The sequence below is a fragment of the Anolis sagrei genome, chromosome 1 (assembly GCF_037176765.1).
Source record: "Anolis sagrei isolate rAnoSag1 chromosome 1, rAnoSag1.mat, whole genome shotgun sequence".
Taxonomy (NCBI): Eukaryota; Metazoa; Chordata; class Lepidosauria; order Squamata; family Dactyloidae; genus Anolis; species Anolis sagrei.
Genome location: NC_090021.1, coordinates 335,546,836 through 335,566,283, shown reverse-complemented (window position 1 = coordinate 335,566,283; position 19,448 = coordinate 335,546,836). Strand labels below are relative to the sequence as shown.

The window sequence follows — 19,448 nt, the reverse complement described above, 5'->3', positions numbered from 1 at the left end:
TCTTCTTCTTCTTCTTCTTCTTCTTCCTCTTCCTCCTCCTCCTTTCACTTCTGCTTCCTCCTCCTCCTTTTTCATCTTCCTCCTTCACCTTCTTCTTCTCTCCTCCTCCTCCTCCCTTCTCTTCTTCCTCCTCCTCCTCGCCTTCTTCCCCTTCTTCTTTTCTTCTTCTTCCTCCTTCTCCTCTTCCTCCCCTTCTTCTAATCCTTCTCCTCTTCCTCCTCGTTCCATCTTCTTTCTCCTCCTCACCTTCTTCCTCTTCTCATTTTTTCTTCTTCCTCCTCCTCCTGCTCCTCCTCCTCCTTTGTCTTTTCTTCTACTTCCTCTTTCTCCTTCTTCTCCTTTCTCCTCTTCCTCTTCTTCTTTTCCTTCTTTCTCCTCCTCACCTTCTTCCTCTTCCTTCTCCTTCTTCCTCCTCTTCCCCTTCTTCTTTTCTTCTTCCTCTTTCTCCTTTTCTTCTCGCTTCTCCTCCTTCCTCTTCTCCTTTATCTCCTTCTCCCACTTTCTCTCTCTCTAAAAAAAGACCCAAAATGGCTAAAAACATGAGAAACAATCCAATATTCTGCCTTTTCCCCAGTTCAAAAGGACCTCGGTCCTTAGTTCCAACCAGAGTAGACCTTTCCCAGAGTGAACTCTTGTGTGAACCTTATGGACTGGATGGGTCTACTCTAAAGGAAGCTACTGCTAGGCTTCAAACAGGTGAGTCTCCTTGTTGTGTTGATGAGGAGGGTTGCTTCCCTAGAAGGTCTCTTGGTCACCATCATGAGCCTCGGCATTATCACCAGTAATGTTAATATTGTTATGATATTTCCTTCCTCAGCCACTCCTCGGAAGCAGAGGAGAGAGCGCACCACCTTCACTCGAGCCCAGCTGGATGTCCTTGAGGCCCTCTTTGCCAAGACCCGCTACCCGGACATCTTCATGAGGGAAGAGGTTGCCCTCAAAATCAACCTGCCGGAGTCCAGGGTTCAGGTAAGGCCAGCGCTTCACTAGAAGCAGGTGTTCTCTCTATTGGAAAGGAAAGACAAAAGCAGGATCTGTCAACTGCAAAAAGCCACCTTACTTGGATCTGCACGAATCATTCGAAAATACATCACACAGTCCTAGACTCTTGGGAAGTGTTCGACTTGTGATTTTGTGATACGAAATCCAGCATGTATATCTCATTTGCTGTGACATACTGTGCTTTTGTCTCAGCAAAATGATAATGATGATGATGATGATGATGCAGTGCAGAGCACTGGGTGGAGTGCCTAAAGACCTTGGCCTACACTTAAAAACAATTGGTGCTGACAAAATTATCTTCTGTCAGCTGCAAAAGGCCACACTACTTGGATGTTCACGCATTAATCGCCGATACATCACACAGTCCTAAACACTTGGCAAGTGTCAGTTGTGTGATCCAATACAACAGCCAGCATAGTGATCATATTTGCTGTGTACTAATCTTGTTTTGTAATAGCAACAACAATAATAATAACAATAATAATAATGATAATAATAATATATTTATTATCCGTGTTTCCTTGTGGCTCCCACCCTATATATCATCCCATAATGTATATTTCCATCCCACAACTTTCAAGACTAAACTCAGTGTTTTCAACCTACCATTCCTTCAAGTCCTTTGTTGACTTATGGTGGTGACTCCAGAGATTTCATAAGTGGCTAAGGGGGAAAAGGAAGGGGCCTGAGGCTGTTAGGAATTGTGGGACTTGAAGTCCAAAACACCTGGAGGGCCGAAATGTCTGGTATAGTTCTAGCATACCAGACATTTCATGGTTTGTCACATTATGCTGGTGCCTTAAATATTAGCCCTATTTCTGGGCATATTTTTGACCTGCTGATTCCAAAAATGGTACCAATTTCCCCCTATCTGCTCTAGCTTTTGTGAGAGAGAAAATATACCATATATCACCCTTCACCTGCTCACAAATAGAAAACCATGATAATTGTATTGGATACATAATTAAGTGTATCCAATACAAGTTTCTGGATCAGAGTCCCAAATAACTCCAGGAACAGGTCTAAAAATGAAGACATTTTTGTTGATGTTGTTGTTGGGCTGTGTTATGAATCAGGTTAACACATAGCTATGTGCTTTTGGGTTGATAAGAATTGCGGAATGGGAGGCTTGGGTGAATCATGATTTTTCCCTGAATCTGGATGCAGATCTTAACAGATTTGTGAGATTCCATCAGCTCTGGTTTTGTTTCTGTTTGAGGACCACTTCACACAACTGATTGGATAGATGTGACTGAGAAGGGAGTTCAAAACGCATAGATGTGCCCATCAGTTGCCTATAAATAAATATATCAGAGGAGAGCCAGAACCGATTCTCTTTTTCCATGTAGAATCTTTGAAGGTGCCACAAGGAACACTTTAGATGAGTGTTTCTCAACCTTCCCAATCCCTGAATACAGTTCCTCATGTTGTGGTGACCCGCAACCATAACATTATTTTTGTTACTACTTCATAACTGTAATTTTGCTCCTGTTCTGAATTGTAATGCAATTATCTGATAAGCAGGATGTATTTTTATTCACTGGACCAAATTTGGCACAAATACCCAATAGGCTGAGATTTGAATACTGATTTTGTCATTTGGGAGTTGTAGTTGCTGGGATTTATAGTTTACCTACAATCAAAGAGCATTCTGAATTCCACCAAAGATGGAATTGAACCAAACTTGTCATACAGAACTCCCATGACCAGCAGAAAATACTGAAAGTGTTTGGTAGGCATTGACTTTGAGTTTTGGAGTTGTAGTAGACCTACCTCCGGAGAGCACTGAGGACTCAATGTGCCCAAAAGTGAACACTGGTGGAGTTTGGGGAAAATAGAGCTTGACATTTGGGAGCTGTAGTTGCTGGGATTTATAGTTTACCTACAATCAAAGAGCATTCAAAACTGCAGCAACAATGGAATTGATCCAAACTTGGCACAGAGAACTTTCATGACTAACAGAAAATACTGAAAGGTTTTGGTGGGCATTGACTTTGAGTTTTAGAGTTGTAGTTCACCTACCTCGGGAGAGCACTGAGGACTCAAACAATGATGGATCTGGAACAAACTTGGCGTGTATACCCAATATGCTCAAAAGTGAACACTGGTGGAGTTTGGGGAAAATAGGCCTTGACATTTGGGAGTTGTAGTTGTTGGGATTTATAGTTCACCTACAATCAAAGAGCATTTTGTACCCTACCAACAAGAGAATTGGGCCAAACTTCCCACACTGAACCTCATGACCAACAGAAAATGCTGCTTTTTCTGATGGTCTTTGGTGACCCCTCTGACACCCCATCACCCCCAACATTGCTTTAGACCAGTGGTTCTCAACCTGTGGATCTCCGGGTGTTTTGGCCTACAACTCCCAGAAATTCCAGCCAGTTTACCATCTGTTAGGATTCCTGGGAGTTGAAGGCCAAAACATCTGGGGACCCACAGGTTGAGAACCACTGCTTTAGACCAATCCACTCTGGAAAGATATCCTTCCAACCTAAGTGTAAAGACTTCCAAAGGAGGAAAGTTCTTTGAGTTCTTCGTGAGGCAATCTATTCTACTGCTGATCAGCTCTTGTGGTCAAGAAGTGTTTCCTGAAACATTTTGGTGGAATCTCTTTTCTTTGTTGATTCATATTATAGTCTATGGGGCTGCAAGACAAGTCTTTTTATTCTATTCATGTCATCACGTGGATATTTAAAGATATCTGTCATATCATCTCTTAGTCTTTTCTTCCAAGGTGAATGTACTTAGCTCCCTAAGCCACTCCTCATAAGGCTTGGCTTTCAGGCATTTGTCCACCTTGATTGTCCTTCTTTGGGCACATTCCAGCTTCCCAGTTTCCTTCAGGAATGGTGGTGCTTAGAACTGGTGAAGAAGACAGCTTTAACTCTAACTAGCTTGTGAGGTTGTGCATATGCTTTGGTCAGACCTCAGTTGGATTAATATGGTGTCCAGTTCTGGACACCACAATTCAAGAAGGAGATTGACAAACTGGAAGGTGTCCAGAGAAGGGCCACCAAAATCATAGAATAGAATGATAGAGTTGTAAGAGACCTCATGGGCCATCCAGTCCAACCCCATTCTGCCAAGAAGCAGGAATATTGCATTCAAATCACCCCTGACAGATGGCCATCCAGCCTCTGTTTAAAATCTTCCAAAGAAGGAGCCTCCACCACACTCCGGGGCAGAGAGTTCCACTGCTGAATGGCTCTCACAGTCAGGAAGTTCTTCCTCATGTTCAGATGGAATCTCCTCTTTTGTAGTTTGATGCCATTGTTCCTTGTCCTAATCTCCATGGAAGCAGTAAACAAGCTTTCCCCCTCCTCCCTGTGGCTTCCTCTCACATATTTATATATGGCTATCATATCTCCTCTCAGCCTTCTCTTCTTCAGGCTAAACATGCCCAGCTCCTTAAGCCGCTCCTCATAAGGCTTGTTCTCCAGACCCTTGATCATTTTAGTCGCCCTCCTCTGGTCAAAGGTCTGGAAAGTAAGTCTCCCAGAGCAGTGGTTGAGGTAGCAAGGTATGTTATTGTTTAGCTTGGAGAAAATGAGACTAAGAAGGGACATGATAGCCACGAATAAATATTGGATGTCACATTGAGGAAGGGGCAAGCTTGTTTTCTGCTTCTCTGGAGACGAGGGCACAATCGAGCAATGGATTCCAATTGCAAGAAAAGAGACATGTCTATTTTTGTCCTGTTTTTAAGAAGCGTGGAGTGTTACCTTCCAGTCAGATTGGAACAGACCCAAGTCTGATGCAAAAGCCGAACCTGTAGGATAGGTGTCGTTCGGGGGAGAAATGCAAATCCCAAATGTTCTCCGCTCCAGAAAATAATTAACAGATCACTTAGGGCATGACAGCATTTCCTTGAAGAAGGTCCTTTTTTTTCTTTTCTGTGGATATAAGCCTATGTGAATTCCCAGCATAAATCACTATGTGGCATTCAAATAACACAAGGTTGTGGCTGTTAAGGATTTCTGCCCCACAGTACAAATTCTGCCTCCCCAATGAAATTTTCCTTCAGTGCATACATTTCTAGTATTGCAGTATCTAAATATCAGTAAAATATTTAGAGATAGGAGTTCAGGTTTCCAAAGAAAAGGGGGCAGAGGGAAATACAAGCATAGTAAAAATAAGAAGCCTGTGTATATAGAATCATAGAATCAAAGAGTTGGAAGAGACCTCCTGGGCCATCCAGTCCAACCCCCTGCCAAGAAACAGGAATATTGCATTCAAATCACTCCTGACAGATGGCCATCCAGCCTCTGTTTAAAAACCTCCAAAGAAGGAGCCTCCACCACACTCCGGGGCAGAGAGTTCCACTGCTGAACGGCTCTCACAGTCAGGAAGTTCTTCCTCATGTTCAGATGGAATCTCCTCTCTTGTAGTTTGAAGCCATATGAATGTAAGATGTCTATGCTAGAAGTATGGGGACTATAGGAAAATTTTGGAATCCCTAGTGGCACAATGGGTTTAACCGCTGAACTGTCGAACCCGCTGACTGAAAGGTCAGCAGTTCAAATCTGGGGAGTGAGGTGAGCTCCTGCTGTTAGCTCCAGCTTCTGCCAACCTAGCAGTTAGCAAACATGCAAATTGCGTAGACCAATAGATATTGCTTCGGCAAGAAGGTAATGGCGCTCCATGCAGTCATGCTGGCCACATGACCTTGGAAGTGTCTACCGACAACGCCAGCTCTTCGGCGTAGACCAATAGATACCGCTTTGGCAAGAAGGTAATGGTGCTCCATGCAGTCATGCCAGCCGCATTACCTTGGAAGTGTCTACGGAAACGCCAGCTCTTTGGCTTAGAACTGGAGATGAGCACCACCCCCCAGAGTCGAACACAACTAGACTTGCCAAAGCGGTATCTATTGGTCTACTCAATTTGCATGTTTACGAACTGCTACGTTGGCAGAAGCTGGGGCTAACAGCAGGAGCTCACCTAACCCCCCGGATTCAAACTGACGACCTTTCAGTCAGCAAGTCTAGCAGTTCAGTGGCTTAACCCATTGCTGAGGGAGAAAAGGAAGGGGCCTGAGACTGTTAGGAATTGTGGGAGTTGAAGTCCAAAACACCTGGAGGGCCAAAGTTTGCCCATGCCTGATTTAGAGACAAAAAGGATCAAAAAGAAGTGCCTCGAGAGATGGTCCCCAGGTGATGTTTGCTGACATTTGCTGCTCCAGGAGATTGCAAGGCAAATGTTTTGACACCACAACCTTGTACGTTCCCTGAGGAAAGTCTAAAAAAATGCAGAAAAATGAGGTAGGCTAAGGAACTCCATGCAGTCATGCCGGCTACATGACCTTGGAGGTGTCCAGGGACAACAATGGCTCTTTGACTTAGAAATGGAGATGAGCACCACACCCGAGTCAGATACGACTGGACTTAATGTCCGAGGGGAAACCTTTACCTTTACCTTAAGGAACTATAATAGAGAGCCTTACCATCTTTATTAAATTACAAGGAACATATTTCTTTGTGTAAGTCGTGACAGTTAAAGTGCGATTATTATTGTTTGAAGTAGAGAAACCCTCAGATTGGTAATAATAATAATAATAATAATAATAATAATAATAATTTATTTATAACCTGCCTTCTCTCCCCGGAGGGACTTAGTTGGCCCTCAAATTTGGCAGGGTTTTGGGGTGCAAAATCCCCACAAAAGTGGAAGAAACTCAAGTGGATATATTCTTAACCCGAAACAACACTTTTCCAAGCATTTCTAGATCTTGAAGAGCAATGATATGGTCAACTTCTACTAGAAAGACCTAGAGAAAACAGTTTTTGAGTCACATATAGGACAGCAATGGAGGAGCGTAAATACCTGAGAATAATCAGGTGTACTAATGCTTAAACTACAAATGGGTAGAAATTGCTGTACATTGATTCTATTTAAAGCACCGATTCCATTTCTTTCTCATCTTCCTTTCCATGCAATTAGCATACTATTATCGACTTCTATATTTTAGGACCTTGCATTTGTGGTTGTACTTTTGTGGCTACATGTTAACATTTATGTTCAGTTGAATGTTGTGGACACAGAGTTGAGCACACAGTGTCATTGTTCATATGGACCCATTGCTAGGATATGTGCCGTACATTGCAAATGTGCATTTCTTATTTGTTTGCCCATCAGTTGAAAAATGTCCCAGTTCAATGGCACATTAATGTCACATATTTCCTTAGAATCATAGAATCAAAGCGTTGGAAGAGACCTCATGGGCCATCCAGTCCAACCCCCTGCCAAGAAGCAGGAATATTGCATTCAAATCACTCCTGACAGATGGCCATCCAGCCTCTGTTTAAAAGCTTCCAAAGAAGGAGCCTCCACCACCCTCCAGGGCAGAGAGTTCCACTGCTAAACGGCTCTCACAGTCAGGAAGTTCTTGATGGAAGGTCTCAACTTCTAGTTATGGACAATGCCCTTCATTTCAGTGGAATGAATTTTGGCAGCTATTTGATGCACCGTGCAAAGAAAAAACTCAGTTCCTAGTGATAGTGAAATAGAGAACTAGTCACAGCTTATTAACAAGTCTCCCTGTATGAGATATGTCTGTTGTATTGGGTTGCTGTGAGTTTTCTGGGCTATGTGGTCATGTTCCTGAAGCATTCTCTCCTGACATTTTGCCCACATCTATGGCAGGCATCCTCAGAGGTTGCTTGCCATAGATGTGGTCAGGAGAGAATACTTCTGGAACATGGCCATACAGCCCAAAAAATGCACAGCAACCCAGTGATTCCGGCCATGAAAACCTTCAACAACACATATGTCTGCTGTATTTATGTTCTGCATCTTTGTGAAAGTATGGAGGAGAGAATTATGGAAAATTTCAACCATCTTCAGTATTGTAATTAATAGGACTCAGGCCTAACGCCAGTCCTTGAATCAGCGAGAAATTGCTACGGATACATGTGCATACCTTACATGGATTCAGTAGGTCTACTCAAAAGCTTAAGCGGCTGAGGGGGGAAAGGAAGGGGCCTGAGGCTGTTAGGAATGGTGGGAGTTGAAGCCCAAAACAATGGCTTCAAACTACAAGAGAGGAGATTCCATCTGAACATGAGGAAGAACTTCCTGACTGTGAGAGCCGTTCAGCAGTGGAACTCTCTGCCCCGGAGTGTGGTGGAGGCTCCTTCTTTGGAAGCTTTTAAACAGAGGCTGGATGGCCATCTGTCAGGGGTGATTTGAATGCAATACTCCTGCTTCTTGGCAGAATGGGGTGGGACTGGATGGCCCATGAGGTCTCTTCCAACTCTTTGATTCTGTGATTCTATCCGTAAGGCCCAAGTTTGCCCATGCCTGATCGAGACCGAAAATCTTCAGATTTTGTTCCTGTTTTTCAGTTTTACACTTTACAAACCAATTTGTTTGTAATTTCTTCAATGTAAATGTGCTTACGAATCCTTCCAATAATAATAAAGAGAGCAAAATAATAAATGTAATAATAATAATAACAATAACAGTAGAGTAAAATAATGGAAATGTAATAACAGTAATAATAGAGTAAAATAATCAATATAATAATCACAACAATAGAGTAAAATAATAATAATAATAATAATAATAATAAATGTAATACAAATAATAATAACAGAATAAAATAATGTAAATGTAATAATAAGAATAATAGAGTAAGATAATCAATATAATAATCACAACAATAGAGTAAAATAATAATAACAATAAATGTAATGCAAATAATAATAAAGGAGTAAAATAATGTAAATTTAATAATAAAAATAATAGAGTAAAATAATAAATGTAATAATAAAATTAGAGTAAAATGATAAATGAAATAATAATAAAATGTAATACAAATAATAATAATAATAATAATAATAATACAGAGTAAAGTAATAATTAACTTCGACTCGCATATAAGCTGAGGTGGACTTTTTCAGCCTAATAAAAAGGCTGAAAAACCAGGCTAATACTCAAGTAATATTACAATAAGAATAGAGGAAAATAATGTAAATATAATAATAACAGTAATAATAGAGTAAAATAATAAATGTAATATTAATAATGAAATGATGATAGTGATAATAATAATAATAATAATAAAATGTAATACAAATAATAATAAAGGAGTAAAATAATGTAAATGTAATAATAAAATAATAGAGTAAAATAATAAATGTAATAATAAAATTAGAGTAAAATGATAAATGTAATAATAATTATAATATAATAAAATGTAATAAATAATAATAATAATAATAACAGAGTAAAGTAATAATTAACTTTGACTTGCGTATAAGCTGAGGCGGACTTTTTCAGCCTAATAAAAGGGCTGAAAAACCAGGCTAATACTCAAGTAATATTACAATAACAATAACCTTAGAGTAAAATAATGTCAATGTAATAATAACAGTAATAATAGAGTAAAATAATAAATGTAATATTAATAATGAAATGATAATAATAATAATAATAAATGTAATAAAATAATAATAAAGGAGTAAAATAATGTAAATGTAATAATAAAATAATAGAGTAAAAATAAATGTAAGAATAAAATTAGAGTAAAATGATAAATGTAATAATTATTATAATATAATAAAATGTAATAATAATAATAATAACAGAGTAAAGTAATAATTAACTTTGACTCGCGTATAAGCTGAGGTGGACTTTTTCAGCCTAATAAAAGGGCTGAAAAACTAGGCTTATACTCAAGTATATGCACAAATTGTTTTAGTGAGGGGTTGGATAAGATAAAACAAAATGAACACTGACTAATTGGTATAAGTAAATAGTTAATATTTTAAATGTGGAAATAACAAATTGCAAATGCAAATCGAAAAGGTTGTGGGAACCAGTTAGGAATTATTTAGAGAATGTGTGCTAAGATGTGGAGTAGAAAAAAATTTATAGATTGTGTGGTCGAAGGCTTTCGTGGCAGGAATCACTGGCGTGTTGCTGTAGGTTTTCTGGGCTACACGACCATACAGCCCCGAAAACTCACAGCAACCCAGATTTATAGATTGGTAGGGATGTAGCTATGGTGGAATGGGGCAAAAATGGGGCATTGTTCCTGCAAATAGAAAATCTGCCTCCATGAAATTTTCTTTCACTCTTCAAATGTATACCATTATATTAAAACTTCAGCTGAACATTGAGAAATGCAGTTTAGACAACCCCACCCCCACCCCACCCCCCCACCCCCCAAAGAAAGAGAAAAGGAAAAGTTACCGGGGAAGCATATATGCTATAGAACTGGCATAGGCAAACTTTCTAACATAGGGGCCACATGCTTGCACTCCTTGCTAGAAGGACTAGCTTTTTTTAGCTTATGGAAGGAAGGAAGGGAAGGAGGAAGGAAAGTTAGAAAGAAGGAAGGACAAAGGGGGGGGGGGGGAAGGGAAGGATGGAAGGAGAAAGTGGGAAGGAGGGAGGGAAGGAAGGAAAGAAAAGAGAAGGAAGGATGGAGGGGAAGGGGGAAAGAAAAAAAGAAGGAATGGAGGGAAAGAAGGAAGGGAAGAATAAAGGGAATAGAGAAGGAAGGAAAGATAAAAAGGAAAGAAGGAAGGAAGGAAGGAAGGAAGGAAGGAAGGGGAAAGAGGGAAGGGATGAAAGCGTGGAAGGGAAGGATGAAAGGAGAAAGAGGGAGGGAAGGGGGGACATAAGGAGGAAGGAAAGAGAAAGAAGAAAAGACAAACAGGAAGAAATGTAGGAAGGAGAAATAGAGGGAAAGGGAAGGAAGGATGAAAAGGTGGAAGGAGGGAGGGAGAAAGAGAGAGGGAAAAGAAGGAAAGAGAGGAAGGAAGGACAAAAGGTTGGAAGGGAAGGAGAAAGAGGGAGGGAAGGAGGAGGGAAAGAGAAGGAAGGAAGGAAGGAAGGAAGGAAGGAAGGAAGGAAGGAAGGAGAAAGAGGGAAGGAAGGATGAAAGGGTGGAAGGGAAGGATGAAAGGAGAAAGAGGGAGGAAAGGGGGGACAAAAGGCGGAAGGAAAGAGAAGGAAGAAAAGACTAACAGGAAGAAAGGAAGGAAGGGGAAATAGGGAGAAAGGGAAGGAAGGATGAAAAAGTGGAAGGGAAGGAGGGAGGGAGAAAGAGGGAGGGAAAGGAGGAAGGAAAGAGAGGGAGGAAGGCCGGAAGGGAAGGAGAAAGAGAGAGGGAAGGAAGAGGGAAAGAGAAGGAAGGAAGGAAGGATGGAAGGATGGATGGATGGAAAGAATGGTGTGAGAGAGGATGGCCTGAGAAAAGAGCCCAAGGGGCTACATCTGGCCCCAGGGTCTGGATTTGCCCATACCTGCTATAGAATGAATGCAGTTTGATACTACAGTAACCACCATGGCTCAGTGCTTTGAAACATGGAACTTGTAGTTTTGCAAGATATTTAGCCTCCCAGGATTTTATAGTATTGAGCCACTTTGAGCTCCCTTTGGGAGAGATAAAGAAGGGTAATAATAATAATAATAATAATAATAATAATAATAAGTAAAGTGGGGTTAAATTGCATTAATTCTACAGTGCAGATGCACCCTATGGGAATGTGAACAGGCAAAGTAGAAGAGTTCTGGGTGCGATTGGTTTTTAGCTTCTCACTCTATGCAATGCTGGAATTTGGGGGAATGAAGAAAAATTTTGCTGTTCATTTTAACCGTTTGGAAGAATTTCATGTTGCTACAGCCCAGACTTGAACAAAAAACCAAATCATATGGAGATGTTGCTCTGAAGCAATGTGTGGGCACCATTTTCGGCCCCAGATAAGAGATGCTGCAAAGGCAGGAGCCTACTTTTGAAAAGATGCAAATGATGCTTCTTCATCCTGCATCAGAGAAACACTCTTGTCTTCCATCATGAAATTGCTCATACAGCAGCCTTCCTAGTGTAGTTATATCGGGGTGGTACCAAAGCGCAAACCATCTCCAAGCAGGGCCGTAGCCAGAAAAAAATTTCGGGAGGGGTTGAAATTTTCGGGGGGGGGGTGAAAATTGCGTGGGGGAGGTCGAAACCTGCCTCCTAGCTCACGCTGAAGCAAAGAGCACAGCAGGAAGCAGAGCAGCCTTCAATAGCCTGCAGCTCCGCCCTTGTCAACCACCTCCACCAAGTCTGGTCTCCTTAATGAGAGCATTCAATCTTGCCCACGAAGGACAGGCAACTGTCTTCAATAACTTCTTCTTTAAAGGAAAATCCCCTTTTTAACTTCTCCCAGGCTGACTGTAATCTAACCCTTACTGATGTGGGCTCTGCTACCAGGTCGAACTGCGTCTCGAACGCCAAGTGGACCTACCAGCAAGGCAGTAGATGTTCTCCAGCTGGAGTTCTTTGGTCTTTAGGGCTGTTTTCCTGGAAATTCTTTGGAGATTCTTAAGACCTTTCTCCCCTGGAAGGTCTTAAGGGTTGAAGCTTTTGTACAGGGGAAGCTTGCACACATCCTATACATAAGCTTACCTTGCTGAGACTATCTAAAAATGGCTCCCTTCCCTTCCCAATTGCCCTGAGCAAGGGGCGGGACCGAAACTTAACAATGATGGACAGGTGACTTGCCCTATGACTGCAACCAAAGAAGCCACCTATCTGCAGAGTCCCTGAAACCTAGGACTGCAAGCAAACATTTAATACAAAGCAAATAAAGTTGGAGCTCCTGGTACAGCTGTACCAGAACAACTGCATCGGCTATTGCTGCAAGTAATGACTGTGTGAATAAATTGCTAATATTTACTTGAGGTAGTGCTTGCAGTTCTGGAGGGACTGTTGATTTTTTGCATCTCATAGACTTAGCATAGGGATTTGGTTAACCAGTTAAAATTCATGAGTAAATCAGTTTTTTTAAAAAAAAAAATCTGAAACATTTCGGGGGCGGTTGAACCCCTAAAACCCCCTCCCTCGCTACGGGCCTGTCTCCAAGTGATGTTTTCGGGTGCCAGTATAGTGTCTGGTGCCAGTTTAGTGGGGATTTCATGGCAAAGACCAGCTGGGATGGAGAGACCGGGAAAGGAAGTGCACCAGAGTAAAAAGGGAGGGAGAAAAAGCTGTCCTGCGCATTAGTCACTCCATATAGATTTGCTTTTTTGCTCTCCGTAGAGTGAATTACAGAGTCCTATTTTAGCACATCGAAGGACAGAAGCGTTCTACTTCATTCAAGTCTATTTGCCTGAAATAAATTTGCAGAGAGTTTTGTTTGATTTGAATTTTTTTCAAACAAAGTAAAACACAAACACGCAGACCCCGCATAATCCAAAGAGGCACAATATGCTCTTATCTCTCTCCCAAATTCAACCATCTCATTCAGCTGCATGTGTTGACCTAGTTTCTACTCTTTCATCACAGATGGCATGAAAGCTCAGGCGGAGGCTGGGGAACCGTCCCTCGCCAGATGTGGGTTGGATGGCAGCTCCCCTCAGCCCTGGCCAAGGCTGGAGGATGCTGGGAGGTGCAGTCCATCCACCTCTGGAAGGCCACACTCCCCCCATTTCTGGCCTGGGGATAACTGGGGAATGAGAAGGGTGTGTGAGAAGAGAAAAAGGTGTGGTGGAGGCTCCACCTTTGGAGGCTTTTAAACAGAGGCTGGATGGCCATCTGTCGGGGGTGCTTTGAATGCAATTTTCCTGCTTGCATTCAAAGCACCCCCGACAGATGGCCATCCAGCCTCTCTTTAAAAGCTTCCAAAGAAGGAGCCTCTACTACACTTCGGGGTAGAGAGTTCCACTGCTGAACAGCTCTCACAGTCAGGAAGTTCTTCTTCATGTTCAGATGGAATCTCCTCTCTTGTAGTTTGAAGCCATTGATCCGCATCTTAGTCTCCAGGGAAGCAGAAAACAAGCTTGCTCCCTCTTCCATGTGGCTTCCTCTCACATATTTATACATGGCTATCATGTCTCCTCTCAGCCTTCTCTTCTTCAGGCTAAACATACCCAGCTCTTTAAGCCGCTCCTCATTGGGCTTGTTCTCCAGACCCTTGAGCATTTGAGTCACCCTCTTCTGGACACATTCCAGCTTGTCAATATCTCTCTTCAGTTGTGGTGCCCAGAATTGGACACAATATCCCAAGGCAGAATAGAGGGGGTAGCATGACATCCCTGGATCTAAACACTATACTTCTCTTTATGTAGGCCAAAATCCCATTGGCTTTTTTTGCCACCACATCACATTGTTGGCTCATGTTTAACTTGTTGTCCACGAGGACTCCAAGATCTTTTTCACACGTACTGCTTTCGAGCCAGGCATTGTCCCCCATTCTGTATCTTTGCATTTCCTTTTTTCTGCCTAAGTGGAGTATCTTGCATTTGTCCCTGTTGAACTTCATTTTGTTAGTTTTGGCCATTCATCTCTCTAATCTGTTAAGATCATTTTGAATTCTGCTCCTGTCTTCTGGAGTATTGGCTATTCCTCCCAATTTGGTGTCGTCTGCACACTGTTCCAATAATAGATGGGATCTGGTGACTTCATATTATTTATGCTGATGTTATAGAATTGTGGCACTTCGATACTACTACTCTTGCCAAAGAGCATCCCCTAGAATCCTAGGTTTGTAGTTTTTAAGGTTCACAGAATTATCTGCCAGAAAGTTCTAATGACATTCACAGTACCTTGTCAAACTACAGATCCCTTCGGTAGGAAACTGCAGTAAAGACACAGTGTGGATACAACCAAGTTTTCTACTCTGAGGGATAGACTTGCCCTTCCTGCATCATTGATCTCCCTTGAAGGACCTGATCCTGTAACATGGGATCAGAAGGAGGAAAGAGCAGAAAACCATGGGAAAGAACATGCCCGCTTTCTTCGCAACCAATGGCTCCTTTAATTGTTAACTTCCCTTTTCTGTTCTTTTTAATTAAGAGCTTGACTTCAATAGGACTTAAGTGGAGGTCCTTGGGGTACCCTAAGCTGGCAAGCTCCCTGACTTGGGAGGAGCTTTCTCCCCCCCCCCCCCCCCACTTTTCCCAAAGCAGCCTTATTAAGCAGTTGGGTTTGCTAAGTTCTACTGTGAAATCATTGGGAGTAATCCCCCAGGTTGAATAGATGCCATGACCATGATGGTCTCTGGTGCCACCAAGTTGAGGAACAATTGCCTTGAATGGAGATCCTATTGCAAAGTCCAGAGCAGAAGGCTGCCCAGGATGAGATGATGATGAATTATTGTCATTAGTTGCCATCAAGTCAGCTTTGACTTATGATGACCTCATTAATAAGAGACCTCCAAGACACAACATCTCAGCTAAGGTCCTGTAAGGTCAGGGCTGTGGCTCTCTTAGTTGAGTCTTGTTGTTATGTGCCTTCAAGTCATTTCCAACTTATGGTGACCCTAAGGCAAACCTATCTGTCCACCTGTAATGTGGTTCTCCCTCCTTTTTCTGCTGTCTCTTACTTTACTGAACTGAGAGACGAATGAAAATATTGGAGATGGTCTCTGGTGCCACCAAGTTGAGGAACAATAGCCTTGAATGGAGATCCTATTGCAAAGAAGTCCAGAGTAGAAGGCCGCCCAGGATGAGATGATGATGAATTGTTGTCATTAGTTGCCATCAAGTCAGCTTTGACTTATGATGACCTCATTTATAAGAGACCTGCAAGACACAACATCTCAGCTAAGGTCCTGTAAGGTCAGGGCTGTGGCTCTCTTAGTTGAGTTTTGTTGTTGTGTTCCTTCAAGTCATTTCCAACTTATGGTGACCCTAAGGTAAACCTATCTGCCCTGCTGCAATGTGCTTCTCCCTTCTTTTTCTGCTGTCTCCTACATTACTGAACTGAGAGACGAATGAAAATATTGGAGATGGTCTCTGGTGCCACCAAGTTGAGGAACAATTGCCTTGAATGGAGATCCTATTGCAAAGAAATCCAGAGTAGAAGGCCGCCCAGGATGAGATGATGGTGAATTGTTGTCATTAGTTGCCATTAGTTGCCACCTTACTACCTCTGAGTATGCTTGCCATAGATGCAGGTGAAATGTCAGGAGAGAATGCCTCTAGACCATGGCCATACAGCCCGAAAAAACCTACAACAACCCAGTGATTCCGGCCATGAAAGCCTTTGTCAATACAATAATAATAATAATAATAATAATAATAATAGTAATAGTAGTAATAATAATAATAATAATAATAATACTTTATTTATACCCCACCACCATCTCCCCAAGGGGACTTGGAGCGGTTTACATGAGGCCAAGCCCAACAACACATCAACAAAACAAAATACAATAAGAAAAAAACAATACAATTAATATAACTCTCACAAATAAACAATAACAGGAAAAGATTTAAAAAACCACCTTCTTTGGAGGCTTTTAAGTAGAGGCTGGATGGCCATCTGTCGGGGGTGCTTTGAATGCAATTTTCCTGCTTTTTGGTAAGGGGTTGGACTAGATGGCCCACAACTCTTCCAACTCTAGGAATCTATGATTCTATGATATACAATGAGCAATGTGGAATAGATTTTAGATTAGTGTTACCATTCAAAGCAGCTTTCTGAGAGAACTATGAACTTTGCTCTAAGCAACCATGCATTCAAATCATTCAGCCTGTTTTGGAGAGTCAACACAGGTTGCTCTCCTGTTTGATGAAAAGATACAAAGAATTTTGGAGAAAGGAGGTCTAGTGGTTTGGGTGTTGGATTAGGACTCTGGAAAGACAAAATCCATGATCAATCATGGAAGTGTGAGTGGAGAGTGAAAAACTTGATTCATCTGATCTTCCTGGTATTGTATTGTCGAAGGCTTTCATGGCCGGAATCACTGGGTTGTAGGTTTTTTCGGGCTATATGACCATGGTCTAGAGGCATTCTGTCCTGATGTTTCGCCTGCATCGGCCATATAGCCCGAAAAAACCTACAACCCAGTGAGGGTTGTAGGTTTTTTCGGGCTATATGGCCGATGCAGGCGAAACATCAGGACAGAATGCCTCTAGACCATGGTCATATAGCCCAAAATACCTATAACAACCCACTTCCTGGTATTGATTTGTATTTTGAAGCAAAGCAGTATGAAAAGATAGCAGTAAGTGTACTCAGTACTTGGTGTGCAATCGGTCCTACAAACTGCTTTATTTTTGTAGCAATCCAAACTGAAGATTAAGAAGAGATTGAGTACTTGATTGTACTTTTTTAAAAAGGTGATCTTGAGCAAATCATGCTCTTTCTGTTCAAAGGAAGGCAACATCAAACCTTCTCTGAAAAAAAAAACCCTTGCCAAGAAAGCCCTAGCATAGGGTCACCATAACTCAGAGTGGACTTGAAGGCCTCCAACAGCAATTCTCAATGGAGGTCAATTTATCTGGTAGTTCTTTCCTTCAACTTGGTTTGTCTTAACCTAGTGCCTGCTAATTTTGTCTCCATGGACATCTGGGATGGTTGTTGGTCATGAGAGTTGTATGTGGTAGGGTCCAAGTTCAGGAAAACATGTAATGATAGATGTTACTCTGCTTGTCTTTGACATGATCAAGTGATATGACTAACCACTTTCCATCTTCTCCTCCTCCTCCTCCTCTTGGTTTTTCAGGTGTGGTTCAAAAACCGCCGAGCCAAGTGCCGCCAGCAGCAGCAACAGCAGCAGAATGGTGGCCAGAACAAGGTGAGGCCTGCCAAGAAGAAAAGTTCCCCGACCCGAGAGGTGAGCTCAGAGAGTGGGACCAGTGGGCAATTCACACCGCCGGCCAGCACCTCCATTCCAACCATTTCTAGCAGCAGCAGCAGTGCTCCGGTCTCCATCTGGAGCCCAGCTTCCATCTCGCCGCTCTCCGACCCCCTGTCCACCTCCTCCTCATGCATGCAGAGGTCCTACCCCATGACCTACACTCAGGCTTCCGGCTACAGCCAAGGCTATGCCGGCTCGACCTCCTACTTTGGAGGCATGGACTGTGGATCTTATCTCACCCCTATGCACCACCAGCTGCCCGGGCCAGGAGCTGCCCTGAGCCCCATGGGCACCAACGCCGCCGTGGCCAGCCATCTCAACCAGTCTCCAGCTTCCCTCTCCACCCAGGGCTACGGAGCTTCCAGTTTGGGCTTTAACTCAACTACCGATTGCTTGGATTATAAAGACCAAACCGCCTCCTGGAAGCTAAACTTCAACGCTGACTGCTTGGATTATAAAGACCAGACCTCCTCCTGGAAGTTCCAGGTTTTGTGAAGGCCCTGCTTAGGAGGAACCCTTTGTGATAAATGATGATGATGATGCTGTTGATGATAGTGTTAAGTGATCACGTTGCTGATGATGATGATAATGATACGGATGCTGAGACAGGCCAGGCAGTTGTGGTCAGGTCTTTGGTTCCTAAACTAAAAGAGAAATGCCAACAGGACACAAAGACATAAACTCGAGAAGAACATAAACAAACGAAAGACCATGGCCACAACCCTTTCACCCCCAAATTTCATCTCTCGCCTAGAAGCTCTGGAAGGAAAGACGAGAAGGAAAGGACGCCTTACATGGACCAGAGAGCAGATCCATACAGACCGCTCTGTTCTTCCTAGTGGTAGCCAATTGATGGGTTTCTTTGTCTGGATGACGTGGAAGACGAGTCTCACAAAAGGCCAGGGTCTCCTTGTTTTGGGGCCAGGAATGGGAGGGTCTCTCTCTCCTTCATTTTTTTTTAATTTTTCAAAAGAAATTGTCTAGATTTGGGTTTGTTTCTTTTTTTCATTTTGTGTGTTTTATGGAACCCCCCGCATCCACGTTTATCCAATTTCCAGTTTGATTCTCCACCTTTGTTTTGCTTTGGGTTCTTTTTTCTTTGGATAGCGATTCCTCTCCCCAACCCTTCCATGGACAATGTCTATATCTCTTTCTCTCCAACTCCTTCAGTTGCTTCCGGGGACACAACCTTCTTCGGCAAAGATGGCGGCAGGAGAAAACAAAAACAAAAAACGGGACAAGTGAAACAAAGCAGGAAAGGAAAGGAAAATTGAAATAAATTGGAACACACAAAAAAAAAGGAACTCAGAGCTTATGTGACTTTGTGGGACTGATTGTCTTAGCTGCACTACTTTATTTAAGAGGGAAAAAAAATAATAAAAGAAAAAATAATGTCCATAAGGAGTCAATATGTAGTTTTTAAGAGACAATCAGTGTGTGTCTTATATAAATGGTACATCTGTGATTTTTTAATCTGTGCTAGACTTTAAAACTGTGATCTCCTGTATTGTATGCAACTAGGAACCCCAAACCAGCAGGGGGTTCTGCTGTGATTTTAAATAGGTTATAATTAACATTGAAATTTGAGCAACTGAGTTACATATGACCACGTACCGTCTCTCTCTGTTTCTCATCTCCTCTCTCTTTTCGAAATTGCCTTTCGCCAGAGGTCAACTGCACTGAAAAAAAAATACTTTTTACAACAACGACAAAAAAATAATAATACTTGTCTCTGAATGAATGAGATTTGAAAATGAAAAACAAATCCATTCATGATTTTTTTTAAAAAATCAGCTGTAACACAGTCACTTCCTATTGAGGAATACCTAACAGTAAAGTATATATTTAAAAGACATTGGTCAATTG

At 42.1% G+C, this 19,448-nt stretch overlaps 1 protein-coding gene across 6 annotated transcripts in view; it reads left to right on the top strand.

Moving 5' to 3' along the window:
- The window catches only part of OTX2 (orthodenticle homeobox 2), a 59,255-nt gene extending 40,373 nt beyond the window's left edge, over positions 1-18,882 (top strand). For all 6 annotated transcript variants that reach the window (XM_060753696.2, XM_067463091.1, XM_060753705.2 and 3 more), the window contains 2 exons: positions 818-969; positions 17,448-18,882. In XM_060753696.2, coding sequence (XP_060609679.1) covers positions 818-969; positions 17,448-18,077 — 782 coding nt within the window. In that variant the 3' untranslated portion in view covers positions 18,078-18,882. The remainder of the gene's footprint in view (positions 1-817; positions 970-17,447) is intronic.
- The last annotated feature ends 566 nt before the right edge of the window (positions 18,883-19,448 follow it).